A 23,428-nucleotide genomic window follows, 5' to 3' on the forward strand; every position below is an offset into this window, starting at 1 on the left:
TATAGGAACGAACATTGTCCATGATATAAGTGCAATTTATGACGCAGGTCAAGGTCGAATCGAATTTTCCCGAAGCCGAATACTGGGGGAAATACTTTGCATTTTAGTAAACATATTTTGAAGGTAATGATACCATGCAAGCGTGATGTTAAATGGTTCAGAGACTATAATCGATACTTGTATATTAGAAATGATGTCATGGTTACAATTTAAGTCCAAATATTTGTCTCATATTTTTTTGTGGAAGATTTGGAGCACGTCGCGTGGGTAGATTATCTGGTATCGGTTATCTCCCCTTATTTTAATTATTATATTAAAATTATAATAGTGTCCAATGATTATGCAGCATTCCTTTCACATTATAAAATATCGAAATTATTGTTTGCAAAGCAGACCGCGTTAAGTCATCAAATTAATAGTGCATCTATGTTTGATATGTTTAAATTTGTCTTGTCTCTATGGTTGGGAGCCACACACTACCGGAACGAACACAACAACGTCAACAGCGTCAACACTAACAGAATGGTTCAATAGGCTAGAACTAAGAACACAGTTAATGTTGGAAGTTTGGAAACAGAAAATTATCCTTTCTTCTAATTTTCAGCAAATAAAGATTTATTTCACAAAATCTGGTTATTTGACACATGTAACCTGTTTTGCTTCCTTTATTATTCATAAAGCTGTCCAACTTCAAAGTCTAATTTTCCCAGAACCAGTTCAACTACAATTAAAAGTGTAATGCAATCAGGCCAATATAAGATAAAAAATTTGTTTCAGAAATGTAATCTAATAGATAATATTTATCTGCCTGTTGCCTTGAATGTAGACCTACATGTATAACATCTATTAGATGCAAGCCTGGAAATAAGGCAATTGTCAATGACAGGTGACTAATCTCCAGGGAATCGAAAGAACGCCACTTGACTTAATGACAGACCTAAAGATTTTACGCATTAAACCATTTGGTCACCACCCACCCCCGTCTTTGGAAACAAACAAGCATTTAATAGTATAGAGCTTGCATCATCACTAATTATCAATCCTTTATTTTGGCCTTAATTTAAAACGGTTTAGATCTTAAGTTGATGTAACACTGATTAGCATCTACAAGATTGCTAATAATGCACCATTTACATTTTCGGTAAATTATCAAATTTCTCACGGCTTAAGCCATGCTAATATCTACTCTGATTATTTAATATTTAATTAAGAAATCAAAACATTAACGCAAGATAATGTCCCGACTTGGATTCAATCGAATTTAAAAAAAAAAAGACCTTCCAATAAATTTTTGCCATCAACAAAATGGCGACAGGCTTATTACTTAAATCTGTGAAATTTTAATTCCACATCTTTGTAAATACTGCAAGTGATTCCTATACTGCTCAAATGGTGCATCAGGACTTGAAATTCATGAGATATTATTTCAAAGTCCTAAACCAAACAAAAAGATTTTCATACTGGCCTTTTTTCAAGTAGAACTGTATATGAATTATGATCTAATCTTGTGAAACCGGCACTAGAAAATAAAGTTATTTCATGAATGATATCAACTCTTGTAACTCACATGGATTAAAACAGGATCATGTCATCAACATTAGTTTTGTAAGACGTTGAATTTTGAATTAATTCGAATATTCTCTATAAACCAACCAAATTTCTCTTGGGTCTTTTGATTTTAAGCTTCGAAGTGGGTCATAGTTTGCAGCAATATTCAATTGAGTTTAAGTTGGGAACTAGAAAATGATGGTTCAGAACGTTGCTTTATCTTGTATTAGGTATTTTATTTGGTTGTACTGTTAATATTTTGGAATTTTTTTTTTATAATAACATACAGACATTTTTAAATGTTGCTAGAGAGGTATATTTTTCTCTCTATATATATATATACTATAAAATATGTTTTTTTTTTTCTTTATAACTATTTACAGAAATACAGTTCATTGTATCAGGTATTTTACTTGGTTATACTGAAAATATTTTGGTGTTTTTCTTTTATATTATTTACTGAAATATGCGTCAAAATGCTGCTCTAGGTATATTGTTCTTGGTATGCTGTAAATAGTTTTTATATGCCCACATTTTCATGTGGACATATATTGTTGTCGCCCCTATCCGGACGTCCGTGAATCCGTTCACATTTTGTTTGTGGACACTCTACAGGTCACAGTTTTTTTCCAATTTTGATGAAACTTGTAATATAGGTTTATCTCCCAAAGATCTTGGTTTCTTTCTGTATTTTTTTCCAATTTTGATGAAACTTGTAATATAGGTTTATCTCCCAAAGATCTCGGTTTCTTTCTATATTTATGCACAACTTCCTGGATTATGGCCCCTGATTGTACAAAAAATCACGTTTTTAGCTTGTGGCCACTCTAGATGAAGCATAAAATGTTTGTTTATAACCCAAAAATCTTGATTCCTTTCAATATTTGCACATATCGGACTAACTTTTTGTATTATGACCCCTGATTGTACGAAAAATCACGTTTTTAGCTTGTGGACCCTCTAGTGGTCCCAATTTTTATCCAATTTAAAAAGCATTTGAATATATCACTGTTACACCATAATGACAGTGTTAAAAGTATGTAATATCAAGGTTGTGGACCCTCTAGAGGTCACAATTTTTATCTGATTTTGATGAAACTTAAAATATGTTTTTATCCTGAAGGACATGCGAGAAGTCACAATTTTTGTCCTATTTTGATGAAACTTAAAATGTATGTTTATATCCCAAAGATCTCCTTTCGTTTGGATATTCGCACATATCTGACCATAATATTTTAGCTTGTGGATCTTCTAGAGGTCTCAATTTTGGTCTGATTTTAAAAACCAATTGAATATATCACCATTGCACCATAAAGAGAGTTGAGTTTGAATTTTGGGAAAATCGAAATGAACCTGCCCAGAAAAATGGCCACTCCTGGTGCGCCAATTGTGTAATATCAAGGTTGTGGACCCTCTAGAGGTCACAATATTTGTCCGATTTTGATGAAACTTAGGAAATATATTTATGTCCCAAAGATCTCAATCCCTTTCGATATTCACGCATTTCAGTCCATAACTTCCTGGATTATGGGGATTGTACAAAAAAAATCACGTTTTTAGCTTGTGAAAACTGTAGAGATCAAATTTTTTTTTTTTTTTTTTTTTTTGTTCTCTGTTCACATTTTGCAAAATGTGGGGGTATCTTGCCTGGCAACCACTGGTTTTTCTTTCATAATTAACTATGGAAATAGTTAAATTGTTGGTCTATATTTTATTTTTTGATTATGGAAATATGGTATTCGTTATATTTTACTGATGTTTACTGTAAATATATTATTTATGGAGAGGGTATTTATGGAAATATGGTACTCGGTAAATTTTACTTTTTTATATTTATTTATGGAAATCGATTCCCCAGTTGTACACAACTGTCCAACCTCATGGGTTTTCTCCAGGTCCTCTGGTTTCCTCCCACTGCTAAAGACCCCTACGCGCAAGCGAATTATTGAAATAAAATTAAACCAAAATGACCTAGTTTGTGAGTGGAAGTTAAACTCTCTCTCTCTCTCTCTCTCTCTCTCTCTCTTTATGGAAATCATGCACACTGGCAAGCCTGGAAATAAGGCACCTGTCACAGACAATGTCAGACACAGATTCAGGCTTTGTCAGGCACTAAACCTCTGGTGCCTGTCATTTTGTCCGGCACTGATTTGTCTTTTTTATTGATGTTATTAATACATGTCCGGCATTAAGTTGAAAATGTCAGGTACTGTTTCATTAGTGACTGACATTTTGTCAGGTACATCTAAAACTGTTATTTCCAGACCTGCACACTGGGTCTACAGTGACCTTATTTAGTTAAATTAGGATAAAATTGACAAAAAGTATGAGTTGATTTTTAATTTTTTGTAGGAAATCCATGATGGATGCGAATCAATTAGCTCTGTTGAAAGATTTCATCCAGATGTGTAAAAGAGATGCAAATCTTTTACACATGCCAGCTTTATCGTTCTTTAAAGATTATATTGAAAGGTATGGAGTCTATAGTCACAGTCAATATTTATTATCACAAAGGAAACAATTTATTTATTATATTATAAATTTTTAACAATTAATTGTAAGAAAGTAAGTAATGTAATTGAAATTTTTTTGTGGACAGACAGTTCCAGACTCAGGGAGTAGGAGAGAATTATACATTTATTAAATAGCACATAATCCAATGAATATTTTCTTTCTATTTTTGTGAAGAGGGATATATAAACTAATTCTCCAGTAATCAGTCTGCCATAGAAATTTGATCATTTATATTTTTGAAATTTAGTCATTTATATTTTTGAAATTTCATCATTTATATTTTAGCAATTTAATCCTGTATATTTTAGAAATTTATTTCTGTATATTTTCGAATTTTAATACTGTATACTTTTTTTTTTTTTGAACAGTTTAGGGGGAAAGATACCTGACCGTAAACCCGAACCTAAATCAGAACCCCAGCCGGTAAGTTATCTCATGATTATATCTAAATTACTGTCTATATTGTTGGAACCTGACCCTGACTTGTCCAGGATGATATCACATGACGGGCTGGGATAGAAACGTCTGCTTGACACATACTAGGCCATTTTGGGATTAATATATGGTTCAATTTTATTTCAATAATTCGCCTATGCGTAGACATGGAAGGAAGCCGTAGGACCCCAAAAACCCCACAAGGTTGGACAAGCAGCCCTACTCTTTGTCATGTACAAGTAGGGAATCAAAACTTAATAACAGATCACGTTTTAATGAACCTGTAACCTTGAGATTAGTAAATGGAATGAAACAGGGTTTAATGTCCTACTGTTCTGCTCCGACTGGGCTAATGAAGACAGACTTAAGCCATACATCAGGAAATTTCGCCTGTACAACATCACAAAGGCCTACTCTTAATCAAATTCCAGCTGCCAAGGTTTTTGTTTTTTTATGTGCACACAAATTTGTACATAGGACCTCGTTTTTTTATATACACTGTCCCTTGCCAAGACCTGTATCCTACACCTATTAAATTGGGGAACCACGCTGGAAAATCCTACTCACTGAGCCACCATAGCTCCTCTAGGTTAGTGAGCCATTGCTATACTCACTTAACAGCACTATATTTTATAACTTTCACTGTCTATTTTAGACACCTGCTGCGGAACCTGAACCTGAGCCTGAACCTGAAGAGGAAGAGGAAGAAGTTGAAAGTGATGTTGGTCAGTAGCTTATCTAATTATGCGAAATTACTGGACAGTAGTTGTGAAAATAATGGATTTAAGACCCTAACACCTTGATTCATACCTATTGGTTATCATTTAATTAATAGTAAGTGCAGGATGACCGCACTGCACACAAAACAAAATCTACAAGATAAACCTGCAGACAAGACAAACTACATAGACATTGCATGAAATAATCAGCAACATATATATCAAATCAAATGAATGGATCCTATTGACATTCATCTTTCAAAATATACTAGCTGGCACAATGAATCTTTAAAAAGTCATAGATTGTCTTTATACAGTAGTGAACAACAGTGATTTTAATATAAAATGGATTGTTGTTCCATTCTGTATGATTATTTATTTAATAGAATTAGATGCTACTGGTGTGATTGAGGATGATGATAATGAAATGCCAGAATATGCTCCAGATGATCATGAAATAACAGATGAAAATATTGATCAAGCTAATGATAAACGAAATGAAGCCCTTGATGCTTTTAATTCCGGTAAGACACACATATATATATGGATATTAGTGCTGGGTATTGCCACTGTAGTCACGATATAAGATAATATTACAAATCAGATATTACGATATGATTCGTATCATGATTTATAACCAGCTCAATATATACTAAAAAAAACAATAGGATAAATGAACAATTGATATTTTTAGTATTGCCGATGTCGAAGATATAAAATTATCTTATATCACGATATTGATGTGGATCAAAATAAGGACGAAAACAATTTAAGAGTGTTTGTGTAATGTGTGACAGGGATAATTAAGAGTGACAGGTTGCTTATTGGAGCAACAAAAAAGCATAAAAAAGAATCTTGAAAAATGGATTCAGAGTGAGAAGGTGAATCACGATACATCAATTCATTGATATATTGTTCCAGGACTAATATATATATATCTTATTACACCAGAGGTCAGGGAACAATTTAATCCAATTCATGTCTTTGTTTTACTTACCCACAATGATAGTCGTATATTGTCATCACACCCATCCGTCACCCATCATTACTTAGGGACTGTGGATGCTCTAGAGGCTAAAGCTATCCAATTAAATATGTATACTATACAGCATTTAAGGTCGTAAGACAATGAGATAGGGTTTAATGTTCTACTGTATTGCTCCGACTGGGATATTTGGGGAAATTTTGTCCAGAGTTCTAACTGTCAAGGGATCTTTTATGAGTAATGTGACAAAGAAGAAAGCACAAAGAATGCTATTGATTATCAACAATTTCAAATAATAAATTCCAAAATATGAATATAGTTATTATTATTATAAACATGTTTTAAACGTGATAAATATATATTATGTAGGTAATTTAGAAGAAGCTGTTAGACTATTTACAGAAGCCATTAAACTAAATCCACATTCAGCGTTGATGTATGCAAAGCGAGCCAGGTAACGTTACACCAGAAAATAGTACTTTTGTTAAAATGGTATTGCCAAGTAAATTTGTTTGTTAGTTCTTTAGGAGTAGAACCACGGTGGCTGAGCTAGTCGAGAATATGATCCCAGTGATGGCTAAGAAAGCTCCTTAGATTTTCTAGTCTTGAAGCCCCTTGTCAGTGGTGCATCACGGCGGTCCTGACAACTTCAGATGTGCCATATAAGTTCTAAAGATTAAACATGCATTATTCAACAAGAGCTAAATCTGCTTTGTATTGCAGGTCTTTCTTTCGGCCTGAATTGTTATATAAATTATTAATTAGACATTAATTAACATACAAAGATCATAATCAACTGTAAAAATGGATAATCAAGACTTTTATTATCGTAACAACAGCAGTGATGACAATCGAGGCTAGACAAAATTGTATTGACGATAGCTTGGCTCAGAGTGAAGTAATTTGACTGGAATTTTCAGCATATTCTCTTTTCATTATCTATTTTTTAAACTAGTATAGCGAGAACTGTCAGCTTATCTTTTCTTACTTAATGCCCAATTAATTTAAGAAAAATGTTAATATTTTTTACATTAGACCTTTATAATTACGAGGTGCAATGTGTCATGTGTTGGCTATCAGTGATATACTGGTGTACCAGGGATCTGTTCAGGAATTTGAGCAGCGGGGGAACCCAAGGTGGAGATAATGTCAAGTTTAGTGTGAGGTCCAGGGGTTTATTCAAGAAGTGTATAAAATTAGAAGCTTTGAGACAATATTTCTGCTCATTTAGATGCCTACTTGTAATGGATTAAAGTGGAGCCAGACCAAAACGGCAGCAATACTTGGTACATTTGGTGCATGTAGGAGAAAAAGAATATGCCAGCAGAGGAGGGAAGGGTGTAGATCACTGTCGGACACGGCTAATTACCTGTATTATATTATTTCAGTGCTTTTATAAGGTTAAATAAACCAAGGAAAGCTATGCATGACTGTGATAGAGCAATAGAAATGAATCCAGATTCTGCTGCACCTTATAAATGGAGAGGCAAAGCTTGCAGGTAAAAAATTATCTTCAAATATTCTTAGAATGACTATTAAAATCTTTCAAATCTAAAAATATAAAACTCTGATAATAAGGATCTAATATTAACATTTAAAGCTAGATCTTATGGCCTTGCACTTAGTTGGGGGTCACTGTGGCTAAGTGAGTAAGACGCTGGCTCGCTAGCCTGGAGGTCGGGTGTTCGATCCCTGCATTTGCTGAGACAGTTCATCCAGAATATAAGAGTAGGCTGTAGTGCCGCTGTCCGGGCAAAATTTCCCTCATGGCACACTGTATGGCCTATGCCTGTCTTCATTAATAGTCAAGTTCGGAGCAGAACAGTAGGATGTTAAATCCCATTTCATTTCATTTCATTGCACGTAGTTTGAACGTTGGAATATGAAGAGGTGGAATTACCGATGTGCGTATTCATTAGGATATTAGATTTTCTAATTTTTGCCTGGTATATTGTAATGTATATATATTATGTGTATTATAGATTATTAGGGAAATGGGAACAAGCCTACCATGATTTAACAACAGCTTGTAAACTAGATTATGATGATGATGCTAATCTGATGTTACAAGAAGTTAAACCTAATGTAAGAATATTTTTATACGCCCACATTTTCATATGGACGTATATTGTCGTCGCCCCTGTCCGTCAGTCTCCAATTTGTTTGTGGACACTCTACAGGTCACAATTTTTATCCGATTTTGACGAAACTTGAAATATAGGTCTATCTCCCAACGATCTTGGTTCCTGTCGATATTGGCATGTATCGGACCATAACTTCATGGATTATGGCCCCTGATTGTACGAAAAATCACGTTTTAAGCTTGTGGACACTAGAGGTCACAATTTTTATCCGATTTGGATGAAACTTGAAATGCATGTTTATAACCCAGATATCTTGTTTCCTTTAGATATTCGTGCATATCAGATCGTAACTTCCTGAATTATGGCCCCTGATTGTACAAAAAATCACGTTTTTAGCTTGTGGTCCCTCTAGTGGTCACAATTTTTATCCGATCTAAAAAAAAAAATGTTTTAACCCTTTTAGTGGGCAATTTTTCGCAACTGGTGAACCACTGTGGGGGAATTAATTTTAGTGAATAAATTTTAAGCTAGGATCAAATCTAAAATTATTATATCTTTACAACTATGTTATCAAAATTCACCAAACTTGGTGAGACATATGCTTATACACCACATTATATGAAAATGCAAAAACTTTGTAATTGGAACAATTTTACCCAGGTAAATACAGGTGTGGCTCAGGTAAAAATTATAAACCAAGATAAAAGTATTTTGTTTTCTCAAAAATTTATTAATTTAAGAAAAAACAACATAAATAATGAATTTTGGAAACAACAAGTTAAAAGTTTAAAAAATAAAATGGAGTATCACAGGTGAAAATACAGGTAAATTGAGGTGTACTAAGAAATATACAAATTGTCACTAAATGTTTCACCAACCATTTTAAATTAAAACATTTCAAATGATAATAACTGTAACAGCAACAACAATGGGGAAAACTGCATTTACAGGTAAATTCAGGTGCAATGAATAAATAGGCAACTTGTGTATACAATTTCTTCAATTTAAATGAAACCTAACAGGATAAAAAAAAAAATTTGTGAACAAATCAATATTTAGTTGAGAGGATTATTTGATCAAAATTGCATCACAGGTGGAATACAGGTAAATAGACTTACAGTTCAGGTGTATTAAAGCAATTAGCATAGACCTTTATAGCAGTTTCAAAGAAACCAGAAAAATTTACAGAAATATCAACAAACAAATAATACTATTTGATCAAAATTGCATTACAAGTGAAATTCAGGTGCAACTAATGAACACATTTTCAATCACCAATTACAAAAAATATCAACAATCAATAATATCATTTGGTCAAAGTAGTGTCACATGTGGAAATACAATTAAATTGAGGTGTACTGAAAAATGTACAATTTGTCCCCAATTTTTTCACTAACCATTTTAAATTAAAATATATCAAATGGTAACAACTATATAATCGCAACAACAATGGTGAAAACTGCACTTACAGGTAAATACAGGTAAATTCAGGTGTAATAAATAAATAAGCAACTTGTGTACACCATTTCTTCAATTTCAATGAAACATAACAGGATAGAAAAAAATCAACTTTTAATAAATTCAATATTCAGTTGAGAAGACTATTTGATCAAAATTGCATCACAGGTGAAATACATATAGGCTTACAATCCAGGTGTATTAATGCAATTAGCTACATATTTTCAGCAGTTTCAAGGAAAACAGAAGAACCTGCAGAAATATCAACAATCAAATTATACTATCTAATCAAAATTGCATTACATGTAAAATACAATTGCAATTAATGAACACATTTTCAATCACCAATTACAAAACATATCAACAATCAATAATGTCATTTGATCAAATTGCAGCATTACAGCTATAATACTCATACCAGTATATTGGTAATACTAAATGTTTTCTTCATTTTCAGATAAACTATAAGCTTTACATGTAGCAAAATATTGGCACTCTTTTACAAACTGAAGTTTCAATAATTAACATGTTTACTTTAGTTTAAATGATAACCAGGAAAACATCTGCGGCATAGACCCACTCCACACTCTCGACACCATGTGGTTATACACGTACCTTTAAACCCTACATCCCTTGATTGTGCACAGCTCACACACTGTTTACGCTTTTTATCAGGAATAGATTCTAGGTAATGCTGTATGCTAGAAAGTACTCTGTTTTGAGTTGTGAGGCTGGGACGACCAATTTTTCGGCGTGGCTGTTTATAGCCATTTATAAGTCTGTCTACTAACTGGATCATGAAGTTGAGATGATTTAGTTTTTTTCCATTTATATTCTTATTGTTCTTATAGCACAAATATGCATTAGTAACTGTTCTGTCTATAAGATGAAAAACAACTTTCCGCCAGCACTTTACAGTTCTCAATTCTGCTGCGTAATGATCTGTCATTTGATCACTGAGGTCAACCCCTCCCATACTGTGATTGTACTCGTTCACTAACTGAGGAACGAGTCTGTTGTCTTTCTTAGTTAGCTTGACATCATTAGCGGAACCATGCGTTGTTAAAAACCTAACTTGTCTGCGATCGTACCAATTGACTGCCAACAACTGACCTTTACGTACAGCAATAACTTCATCTTTTTTTTTTAAAGTTTGTTTGATTCCTGGGGGCAATCCCTTACGGTTTGAACGAACCGTGCCTGTAACATATATTTGTTTAGACAACATATTATTACATAAGTCTATACTAGTATAGTAATTGTCTACAATTAAATGATGATACTTTCCACCATGGTTTCTCAACAATTTATCGCATACATCATACGGCTGTCCATATTGTGAAGTTTTTATACTTGATGTGTGGTATAAGGTCTGATACAAATATCCAGTCCTAGAATCAGACAGGTTATATTCCTTTGGTCCCCACTGATGATGTTTTTTAATTCTTATGTAGTTCACAAGATCGTGTCTGCCCTTAAAACCAACTATGCTTTCATCTATACTTATGTTACATGACAGAAGATATGCACGTGCCCAAGACGTATTAAAATGGTCTAAAACGGACTGAAATTTGTAAATGGGATTATAATTAAAAGTTCCTTTTTTCGGCTCCATCGAACTGTCGCTGACATGAAAACAACGAAGGAGTAGTTTAAAACTTTCATACGTGAAAGTGTTTCTAAATATTGGTGTCTCTTGGGATAAGTCTTTCACATTCCAATACTGTTCTAATGTATGCTTTCGTACCAAGCCCATATTTATGATCAACCCGATAAACGCTCTCATTTGATGTACATCTGTTGGAATCCATAAATGCAGTCTAGATCTGGGCGGTATATTTTCATATTTATCATATCTATATTGAAAGTATTTGTTTGTTTCGTCTACAAAAAACTGCCAAAGAGATTTATTATTTGTAAAATTGGTTGATTCAAAAAATTTATCAAAATACTTCACAGGTTCATGACAGTTCTCTGGATTCCACACAGGACCGGACTCAGCTGTAAAATCATGTAAGATTGGGGGCCTGTCATTTTGCCTATCATTCACATGTATCCAAATGTCGTCTAATTGGTCTTCTGTACCAAAATTATCATCTTGATGTACTAGTGTTTCAACGTCATTAGGCCATATATTTATCGTCGACTCCGTCAAGCATCTTCTTGGTTTTTTTACATTATTTACATCTCGTTCTTGACAATCTCGATCTGATTCACTTGAATCTGACTCGTATGCAGACAGTTCATCAATGTCAATATCGCTGCCACTGTCAGCCGAACAATTTTCTTCATCAGAAATATGGATCATGTCAACAACATCGTCTACAGTAAACGTATTAGGGCGAGGACGCTTACGGGGTTTCGTGGCAGACGCCATGTTATTGACAGCCCGAGGCCGTCTGTTTATGTTATCGCTAAGTAACGGTAATATCCGGCTTCAAATCAAAACAATATAAGAGTTACCGTTCTTATAAATTAGATCATGCATTTCTTTCACCCATTAGTTGATAAAAATAGAATTATCTCATACAGCCAATCGTGTACATTGTTTCTTTGGCGACTTACGGTGAAACGACATTAATGTCGCTATCCCCGTAAAGCGCATGTGTCGGAAAACGACATTAATGTCGTTATCCCCCTAAAAGGGTTAATATATCACCGTTACACCCTAATGATAGATGAGTTCGAATTTTGTGAAAATCGGATCACAACTGCTGGACAAAATGGCCGTCCATTGTACGCAAATAGTGTAAAATATGGTATATCAAGGTTGTGGACCCTCTACTAGAGGTAACAATTTTCATCCGATTTTGATGAAACTTGGAATTCATGTTTATATCACAAAGATCTTGGTTCCTTTTGATATTCGCGCATATCGCATTGTAACTTACTGAATTAAGGCCCCTGATTGTATGAAAAATCGTGCTTTTAGCTTGTGGTCCCTTTAGAGGTCACAATTTTTATCCAATTTAAAAAACCAAAATGACCGTCCATTGTACAGTGTAAAATATGGTATATCAAGGTTGTGGACCCTCTAGAGGTAACAATTTTCATCCGATTTTGATGAAACTTGGAATGCATGTTTATATCACAAAGATCTTGGTTCTTTTTGATATTCGCGCATATCGCATTGTAACTTACTGAATTATGGCCCCTGATTGTACGAAAAATCACGCTTTTAGCTTGTGGTCCCTCTAGAAGTCACAATTTTTAACCAATTTAAAAAAACATGTTAGTTAGTATATCACCATTACACCCTAATGATGGTTGAGTGCAAATTTCGTCAAAATCGGACCAAAATTCTAAGAAAAATGGCCGCCCCTTGTACGCAAATAGTGTAAACATCTGGTATATCAAGGTTGTGGACCTCCTAGAGGTCACAATTTTGATCCAATTTCGATGAACCTTGAAATGCGTGATTATAACCCAAAGATCTTGGTTCCTTTCGATATTAACGCATATCGGATCCTAACTTCCTGAATTATGGCCCTTGATTGTACGAAAAATCTCGTTTTGAGCTTGTGGTCCCTATAGATGTCACAATTTTTTATAAGATTTAAAAAAAACGTATGAATTTATCACTGTTATAAACTGTTTGAGTTCAAATTTCATGAAAATCGGACAAAAACTGCTGGACATAATGGTCGCCCCTTGTACACAAACAGTGTAAAAAATATGGTATATCAAGGACCTTGATTCATTTTTAGTTTGAGGATTCTCTAGAGGTCACATTTTTTTTTTCCAATTTTAAAAACCATTTAGATATACCACTATTCCACCATAATGAAGGTTGAATTGGAATTTCGTGAAAATCGAAATGAAACTGCCCGACAAAATGGCTGCTCTTTGTACGCAAATTTTTATCCGATTTTGATGAAACCTAAAACATATCTTTATATTCCAAAAATCTGAGTCCCTTTTGATATTTGTGCATTTCAGACCATAACTTTCTGGATTATGGCCCACTGATTGTACAAAAAATCGTGTTTGTTTTTAGCTTGTCTATCCATCTCTTGCAAAATGTGAGCGTATCCTGCCTGGCAGCCGCTGGTTTTATTTGGGATGAGTTGGCGTTGTGTATAGTTTAACACAAGTACTTAATTAGGGTAAATCTCTTACCATATAGATCTACATTCTGAGTATGTGTCCATGATCACTAACTAAGCTGTCCCGGCAAAATTTCCCTTGTAACTCTGTATGCCTGTCTTCATTAGCCCAGTTGTAGCAGAACAGTAGGACGTGAAACCCCATTTCATTTTATGTTTCTCTTGCAGGCACTAAAGATCATGGAACACAACCGAAGATATGAGAGAATAAGGGAAGAAAGAATTTTAAAGGAAAGAAAAGAAAGAATAAAGAAAGCGCGAGAAGAATATGAGAAACAAAAACAAGTGAGATTTCAATTTTTAGAAGCAGAAATAGGTGAGATGACCTAGAGATTCTATTAGTTCAATTCGGAATTGTGTTGGAAACACTGGGACTCATTTAGTAAGATGCTAGCATGCTAGCCTGAAGGTCTCTCTAGTTCCCACCTGGTGTTTGGGGCAAAGGTTCCTCAGTCTGGCGTGCAAGACGGAGAGTCTGACAAGGACACTCTGTCTAGTCATTCGGATGGAATGGAAAAATATAGTTTTAACATATAATTGCTTGTGTGTTCCATTGAATATTGTCAAATCACGATAACCCATCATGTTTTGTATTTATTTTTTTAGCAACAGAGTGCTGCAGGTGATATGCCATCAGGGGCTGGTGGATTCCCAGGAGGTATGCCTGGTTTCCAAGGTAAGTTTTATATATAGATCAACCTATTATAGTATTTTTTTTTTTTTTTTTTTTTTTTTTTTTTTTTTGTTGAGGGGGTGTGTGGATGGCTGAATGGTTAGCGTGCGCGCGCTGTATCATAAAGTCTGTCATTGAGTCGACTGGCATGGTTTCGAATCCCTGGTTGTACGTGGCAAGGAGTGGGGTCGCCTGTCCAACCTCGTGGGTTTTCTCGGGTCCTCCGGTTTCCTCCCACTGCTAAAGACCCCTACGCGCAAGCGAATTATGTAAATAAAATTAAACCATATGTTAGTCCAGAAATGACCTAGTTTGTGTCGAGTGGATGTTAAACCCCATTTCTCTCTCTCTCTCTCTCTCTCTTATGTTGAAGTTTGTTAGTATTGTATCTATATTTAATATTGGTTATTTGTTTGGATTCAGAACTTTTCGATACTGTGTATAAATTGTATGGAATATTCTTGCAGAAAATATTTGGCAGATTGATTTTGTGTCAGTTATTAAATCCAAAGTGAAAACTTGGTTATTTAGTCGCCAAAGTGAGAAGATTTTCTAGTTGCATTGAATAGTTGCGCTACACAAATCTTAGTATTTACTAGCAGTGCCTAAATTTGCCAGTGGCGTAAATTCGCCCCAGGGACCCAAATTTGATGGTCTAAAACATACATGGTGTCATGTTGGTTAATTTGATATCACATGTGGGGGTGGAGTGTGGTGATGTGGCGTGATTGGCCTGGGGTCCAAATTCAATGACCTAAAACGTTCAAGGGGTCATGCTGGTTAATTTGATAGCACATAAGTGAGGGTGGATTGTGGCAACGAAGCACGATGGATGAACATACACACAGATATCTTTGAGTTTATTTATATTTATTATCTGTATTTAATATTTTAGCGGCAGGGGGTATGGGTGGCATGCCAGGTATGCCTAACCTTAGTGAACTCTTCTCAGATCCAGAAATCATGGCAGCATTCCAAGTGAGTATCTTATCATTGAACATTCTAATTTGATTCTAAAAATTCCATCATATTTGTTTGAAACTGAAACAAATCCTATGTGACTATGTTTGGTTAAATGTGTGCGCGTTTTTTCAATCATAAGGTCTATCATTAAGTCAAGGGATGTGGTTTTGATTCCCCACTTCTACTTGACTGTCAAACCTCACAGATTTTCTTCGGGCCCTTAGCTTCCTCGCACTGCTAAAGAACCCTACATGCAAGCAAACTATTTAGATAAGAAATGACCTAGTTTGTGTCAAGTGGCTGTTAAACCCCATTTCTGTCTTTTTGCATATATCTGACAGGGAACTGGGCCTTGAACCTGTTATAAGTAGTGACAGCTGTCATACACTGTGCAGGGTATGCTTACAAATTCATGAATCTAACAATTTCTTCCTCTTACAATTGTATTGGACTAGTTTCCCAATTATGAATCAATTTACCATCACAAAACTCAGGATAAAAATAATATTAGGCCATACAAAAAAAAGCCATCAGGTTCTCGTATACTTCTGCGTCATTTAAGCATAACTGTGTTATTAATTATTGCACATAGGCCCAATTATCAAGTACACAACCTTGATGAATATTAATAATAATTATCATATATGATACTGGATAATAACACATTCCTATAAACAACTCCTGCATTAGAATTTTAGGAAGGAGTGTCTGAGAAACAAACATTTTTTTGGGGTGGAAGGCCTTAGTAAAGAACTGTATACTTTTGACTTATCTAGGATCCAGAGGTGATGGCTGCCTTCCAGGATGTGTCTGCAAATCCAGCTAATATTTCTAAATATCAGAACAATCCCAAGGTTCAGCAAGTTATTAACAAAATGGCTAATAGATTTGGTACTGGAGGAATGCCTGGTGGTGTGCCAGGAGATATGCCTGATGGTTCACCAGAAGATCCTATGCCTGACAGCACGGTGAGTGTTATTATATGTACAGGATTAAACTTATTACATGGGACAATGTATAGTCATTCAGATGGGACGAAAAACTGTGATACTGGGTACACATTGGTGTGCATGTAAAAGAATTCTTGACAATATCAGTACATCCAGTAGCCCAGTCAGTGCAGAAAAGTAGGATGTTAAAACCCCATTGGATAGGTGGCCGGGTGGTGTAACTTACATCAATGATTCTCAAGCTTTCTGTTCACTCACGGACCCTTGGCACATTTGGACAATTTCCAAGGACCCCCAGCACTTGCATTTACTCTGCTATTCAGTGAAATTTCACATAGATCTTTCATAAACCCTAGCTTGGACCATCGTAAATCTGCCTATTGTAGTTATCTCTTTTATGGGCTTCAAATATTATATAAATTATTATTTAAACATTTATTAACATAAGCCTATAGTCAAATCTCTTGGGGTTCGGAAAGTGTATACTTAGTTGTGGGGATAGTACAATTAATCCATAGTCTAACCATTTACATATTGGAAAGTACATTAAAAAAACCTTGGTGTTCGAAATTGGTAGAAGAGTAGATGGAAACAGTGCTGCCCTGGCCATATTCTCCAGAGCACATTGCACATGTAACCATTGAAATAAAAATTACTCTTTGTTAGTCTCAAAATGATCAGTGAGATGGGTGGTCTTTCATTGAGTCAAGTGGTGTGTTTTCCATTCCCTGCTAGAACGTGACAAGTAGTACAACCTTGTAGGTTTTCTCTTGGTCCTCCAGTTTCCTCCCACTGCTAAAGACCTCCACGCAAGCAAATTATTGGAATAAGAATGAAACTAATTTAAAATATTTTGATATTTTTCAGTAACCTACATGTAATGAAGTGAAGACCAGGTACATGAATGAGAGAATGAATGAGCTACTGATTTTTCACATTTGATAAATAATACTAAGTATTCATCCACGACTTTAATAGAACTGTTTGTCTATCCGTTGGGGTGGGGGGGACTTTTAATTATGCCAGGACCATCGAAGAGCAATAACATTAAGAATAGTGATGTGGTTTCAATCCCACTCTTGTAATTGACAAAGGTGTAGGGTTGTTTGTCTAACCTTTTGGGTTTTCTCTGGGTCCCTGGTTTCCTCCCGAGGTTAAAGACCTTACACACAAACAAATTATTGAAATAAATTGAGCCATGATAGTCCCAAAATGACCTAGTTTTTGTCGAATGGATGTTGAACCCATCTTATTCTCTTAAAGAGTAACTGTCAATTTCATGGTGTGATTATTAGAGCTGATTATTCGTTGTTGGCCATAAATTCCCTGGTTTGCTTGATTGTCACTGTTCATAGGCTCGGGAGAGCTAGAACTTTCAATTGACTACTTGTGTTGCTTTGTCCTCCTCCCTGAAAATCTAAGTTTTTGTTGTTATTTGTGGTTGTGTTTGATGATGTCCTCCTGTATTTCATGCTAGACAGATCGTTCTGTTGTTGTCACTGGGTGTATGCATACTAGTATAGTAACATACTTAACAATATGAAGATGTACCACACTACATCTCGGGTATCATAAAGCAGGAGTTTCTATATTTGATGTTTATTTTCAAACCATTGTAAGCAAATTATTAAAATTCCACAGTTTGTTAATTACTCAACACCACTAGTGAAAGTAAATGTGTGTAAACCCAAATCTAGATGGACTGTTTTAAACTACTCATCAATAGGAACCAAATATATTTTGATGACTCTGAATGAATTTGAACAATTTGCCAACATTGGTTTAAAATTAAACAGCAAGACTAAACATACCCAAGATAGTGCAGCAGTGCTACCTATTTCATCATTTAATTCACATTATTATAATCTATATATTAGTTCTTTTCATATTAATGTTTATATCAAGGGGCCTGTTTAGTTCCGTTACCCCAAGACAGTTGTGTATTGCAGAGGAACAGGTGGGAACAGCAATTCCTTACATGTTTAGGAAGGGCAAAAAATATATATATGGTGGGGGGAGGCAAAGTAATTTACTTTTGGCTTGACGTTCACCACCCATCAGAGCAACACTTTCAAAATGCATTCCCTTGTCTTTTTTAGCTTTATCCCACTGTCCCAAATTCTGTTCTCAGAATAATGTTTATGGTTTTAAGAGTTTTTCAATCAGTTAAATCATGTGTAATATGTAACTATTATTGGCAGTAGTATTTCAGTCAGATGCAAGTGATTGGTGTGATTAATGAATTCCAAATTACAATATATTCAATTAATTGTGGAACAGTATAGTCATTGGTAAGATTTTGAATCGACAATTACAATATTTTGTAAAAATTGAATTCTATAGGGTTAAATTCCATTCAATGTTGGTTAAAATCTTGTGTTCAGCCTCCTTTTAATCTGATGCCTCCGATTTTAAGTAAATTAGAACACCACTGTCATGTTTAACGATAAAATAGATAATTTTTTAATCTGATTGAATCCAAGCTGGAGGATTATCTACATGTTTCGTTGATATTATGGTTTTAAATGTTAAATAATGATAGGGTGATCCATGTACTCACAGAAATACAGTCCACTGCTGATAGTTCGAGACTACCACTGAAGCGTGCACATTCGCCATGCCGAGACCAACTTTCTGACAGTATGATACTATAAATAGCCATGGCACGTGCAATTCTCTACAAATCTATCAACTATTACAGCCGTAAAAAATTTATTGTTGACGATTTTGAATAGCAGTTAAATTAAGCTTCTTGGTTATTACAGCAGATTTAGAAATTACGTTCGTTTCATTTTTTAAATCGCTTTATCATTAACTGTACCGTTAAGAGCGGCATCTTTTGGTTTAGTACAAATAATATCTCTGAATCACTCGGGTTAGGCAGGAACATGATACTAGCAGTAGTTTCATTTTACTTTTACAAGCTTCTTAAAACGATTGTTGAGCTACCTAACGTGCTTATTTCTAAATTCAATTTCTTGTTCTAGCTTTCTGTTACGTTTCGTAAAAAAGTAGTCTTGATTATCCCGACCTGTCAATCAGACGTAGAATGGTCGATAGACTGGTTAAGCGAGACTAATTTCAAAACAAGGGCACGTAACCTATCTTTTACTCAAAAGTGTCTGGATGTTATGGACGACTCTTGGAACCAGTTTTCAGTCTATTATTTATACATGATTAATGGTCATAGCTTATTAAGTACAACATGATCGTTCATTTAGTGACTATAATTGTGTGAAACTGATTTGAGGCTTGGCATATATATAAATATTGTGGCGTAATTGTCGAGATATATGGAGATATTTATTTATGGTGGGTCACCCTAATAATGAATCTAAATATATTTTACGTTGAAGTAAGCTATGAAAAATTAGATGTTACCAGCAGCTTTAATTGAATATATGTTCATTTGGAATCCCATCCGGATCACTATTGTTTATTCTGACTGAATGCCTCATCACTATCTATCTCTAAGTCTGTTTTCTATCTACGCATTTCGCAGAATTTCGTTGCGCATTAAGATTGATTACATGGAAACGGGTGCTACGAAAATGCGTACATTTAAAACAGCCTTATTGTATTATTCCATTTTAACGCAATTCTCTGTAGTACTTGATAATCAAATCTACTTAGAGGTTGTCTTGATCAAATGTTCAAATTATGCACATTGAATGGAATCAGAAATAAGGGTATATAAGAAGGGCATTATTTCCCTTGGTTTAGAATACCATTTGTTTGTTTTTATTAATGACATGTATTTGCTTGTTTTAATTTAACACACTGAGAACTCTCATTAAAGATGTATATCCTCAAGTTTAATTGGGTCAGTTATTCAGATACATAATTGAATTTTATCTGAAAATATGATGTGTCTAATGACATGGAAAATAAAAAATAATAGACCTGTTAAGATGCTTATCAAACCTGTAATAAATAAAAAAAATAGATCTATTTAGATGTTTATTAAGTTTGTAATAAATAAACTAATAGATCTATTAGATATTAATTAGATTTTTATCTCTCAACCAGTAAAATGTCAGCCATGTGTATACAGTTGCGAGACAGGATCTGCTTGCATTGCTTCGCCATAATATCTAGTTCAGTATGTTAAGAGGATAAAATGCTTGTTGAGATTACATTTGAGTTGAATTTATTATTTATTTCACGCATAAGTTAAGTCATATATTGATTGTAGACTTGTGATTTTGCCGAGTTCTAGAGTAGCATGGACATGTTAATTATTAAATTTAGAAATAGATTCATAAGACACAAGAAATGAATGGAGAAGAACTTGTGAAATTAGAGGACTAAAATATAAGGCTTACTGCATCTAATGGATTTGTTGCTTGTTTATTTAATTCCGATTGTTTCTATAGTTTATGTTACAGCAGACTTAGAGTAATGTTGCGTGCACTGTCACCACAGAGTCACCCTACATACTACCTACAACAAGGTAACCCACACTTGTGCGAGGCAGGCTGTAGTTAATCAAGTATGTTGCGTAGTCACCCTACATGCTACCTATGCCAAGATAACGCACGCTTGTGTTAGACAGATTGTAGTGTAATCAAGTATTATAATTATATATGTATGTAAACATGTAATCAACATTTATAACTTTCATTTGTTTCCAGCGTTCTAATTTCATGTAATAAAGTGTTTCTATTATGTATTCGAAAATTGTTAATTTTTTATTTTTTTAAGAACATAGATGTTTAATTGTAACCCTGTTGGATGCTCATGTCGATCGAGTGGCGTAGTTTTGATTCGCCGCTTGTATGTGACAAGGAATAGGGTTGTCTGTCTAACCTTGTGGGTTTTCTCAGGAACCTCCAGTTTCCTCCCACTGCTAAAGACCCCTACACGCAAGCAAATGATAGAAATAAAATTGAACCATATATTAGCCCGAAAAGACCTAATTTGTGTTAAGTGGATATTAAACCCAATTTCTTTCTCTCTCCATGTGCGACAATTGAAATAACACCAGGATTAACATGTTACTGTTTTGCTCCTACTGCGCTAAAGCAGACAGGCATACGCCATACAGTGTGCTATGTGGGAAGTTTTGCCCGAACAGCAGCGCTATAGCCTATCGAATTCTAACTGCCAAGTGATCTTTTACGTGCATGCCAATATGTACACGGGACCTCATTTTTTCATCCAATCCAAAAGACTATACATTGTCCCTTGCCATGCCCTCTGTCCCGCACCACTTATAGGGAAAATCTTAAGGTACTTTCTCTGTCAATGCAGGTATCGAATACAGGACCTCCAGATTACACTGCAAAATAGTCAACAATCAAATTCCATTGGCATATTCCATCTCATTAAAATATTTCATTTGCATGGAAACTTTGTACTGCTCCATTAAAATGCATTCAGTATCAGAGAATGGCCATTTTCAATCTGTATCATACTGTAGGAGAAACAACACTAACTTCAAATAAACCAAAGAGAGACAGTACAGAGGAGGAGACTTGGAAGGATGGGAACTCAAACTATTGAAGGCACTGATCGTCAGTTGACGGATTTTGAATTCCTTGTAAACTATATTCTAAAAGTTAAAAATGCATTCTGTAAGAGCTAAATATGCCTACTGAAGGCTTAAAATGTTACATAAATTATCATTTAGACATTTATTAACATAATAGTCCATAATCAACTCTCCAGGCGATTTTAAGTAGATTAGAATGCTTCAGCCATTTAATGATTTAATTTAAAATGGACAAGCGAGGCTAAGTCTCTAATAATAAGTACCAGTGTTACGATAATAAACAATGACACATTTTGTCAAAATTACAGTGATAACTTGGCTCAGAATAAAGTAATTTGAATGAAATTTTCAATAAAGAACAGCCAGCTCTTTACCTAAATCTTATAATGCATCTTTAAATCTCTAGAAGTATAACTGTTCCCAAATAGTTCAATTCTTTTGAGTATTTACATGATAAATGAAAATTTAACAACATTCAGTATCCTCAGCCAATGATATAATAATTAAAAAAGCCAGCGCTACCTATACATGCCCGGGTAAAAAAAAATTGATGATTTTCTTTGCTTCTTTACAATTCAATTGAATTCAAACCATGAGATTTTAATACTGTTGATATTTTGGCTTTGTTTTTGGAATTATGATCGAATAGCATAATATATTAGGCTTAATCAGACCTGTAAAATCTTTTTTTTTATAAAAAAACAAGGTCTGTCTTTGAGTCAAGTGAGATGATTTCGATTCTCCACTTGTACAAGAAGTAGGGTCGCCTGTCCAACCTCATGGGTTTTCTCCAGGTCCTTCTATTTCGTCCCACTGCTAAAAATCTCTACACACACAACTGAATTATTGAAATAAAATTGAACTATTTGTTAGTCCTGAAATGACCTAGTTTGTGTCGAGTGGCCATTAAACCCTATTTTTCTCTTTATAATGCAACAGAAAATAGTCTGTATCAGTTACATGTGCCTACTCCATGAGCATTATCTCAAGAATGTAATAACATTGTAACACTTCCAAACTATTTGGGACTCATAAAACTATTAGTTTATGTCAATTCTCAAGAATGTGATAAGGAAGTAACACTTCAAAACTATCTGTAACTTACATAAAACTATTAGTTTGTGTCAATTCTCAAGGATGTGATAATGTATATCAACACTATCTGCGATTAATATAAAACTATTACTATTAGCTAGTTTGCTTGGTGTCATTACATGTGATGATCTAACGATGAGTTGATAAATAATGTAGTTGCAACATCAATCTAGGAAAATGATTAAAGTTCCTGGACAAATCTGGTAACCAACATCTCAGTGAGGAGCTGTCAAATACCAGTCTACTTTCGATTTATCATTTAACGCCCACCACAGCCGTGGATTTTCTCCCTCCCACCGATTTAATCCAATTAAACGATGACGCTTTGTCTGCTCGATGGTTTCCTGCCAACAGAACAATATGTATTTGTATCGTTCTTCGATCTAAACAGACTTAAACAGACA

At 34.6% G+C, this 23,428-nt stretch overlaps 1 protein-coding gene across 2 annotated transcripts; it reads left to right on the forward strand.

Annotated features, from left to right (window-relative positions):
• Positions 1–2: 2 nt before the first annotated feature.
• On the forward strand, positions 3–21,115 carry LOC126830192 (hsc70-interacting protein). Of its 2 annotated transcripts, none has more exons than XM_050560527.1 (13): positions 3–123; positions 3,901–4,020; positions 4,431–4,485; positions 5,153–5,222; positions 5,603–5,740; positions 6,571–6,655; positions 7,590–7,700; positions 8,184–8,286; positions 14,018–14,134; positions 14,456–14,525; positions 15,418–15,500; positions 16,262–16,453; positions 17,303–21,115. In XM_050560527.1, exons 2-13 carry the CDS (start codon positions 3,908–3,910, stop codon positions 17,303–17,305), a joined length of 1,140 nt encoding a protein of 379 aa, XP_050416484.1. In that variant the 5' UTR covers positions 3–123; positions 3,901–3,907; the 3' UTR covers positions 17,306–21,115. The 2 variants fall into 2 exon arrangements, with proteins under 2 accessions (XP_050416484.1, XP_050416485.1); XM_050560528.1 differs by lacking the exon at positions 3–123 and adding an exon at positions 1,932–1,952.
• Positions 21,116–23,428: the final 2,313 nt, after the last annotated feature.

The sequence above is a fragment of the Patella vulgata genome, chromosome 8, assembly GCF_932274485.2.
Source record: "Patella vulgata chromosome 8, xgPatVulg1.2, whole genome shotgun sequence".
NCBI classification, from domain to species: domain Eukaryota; kingdom Metazoa; phylum Mollusca; class Gastropoda; family Patellidae; genus Patella; species Patella vulgata.

Excerpts from the sequence above, each read along its gene's own strand:
- LOC126830192 (XM_050560527.1), top strand. The coding sequence starts at position 3,908 with ATGATGGATGCGAATCAATTAGCTCTGTTGAAAGATTTCATCCAGATG. Across the intron at positions 7,701-8,183 it reads TGGAGAGGCAAAGCTTGCAG|ATTATTAGGGAAATGGGAAC; the intron begins GTAAAAAATTAT and ends TGTGTATTATAG. Across the intron at positions 8,287-14,017 it reads TACAAGAAGTTAAACCTAAT|GCACTAAAGATCATGGAACA; the intron begins GTAAGAATATTT and ends TTTCTCTTGCAG.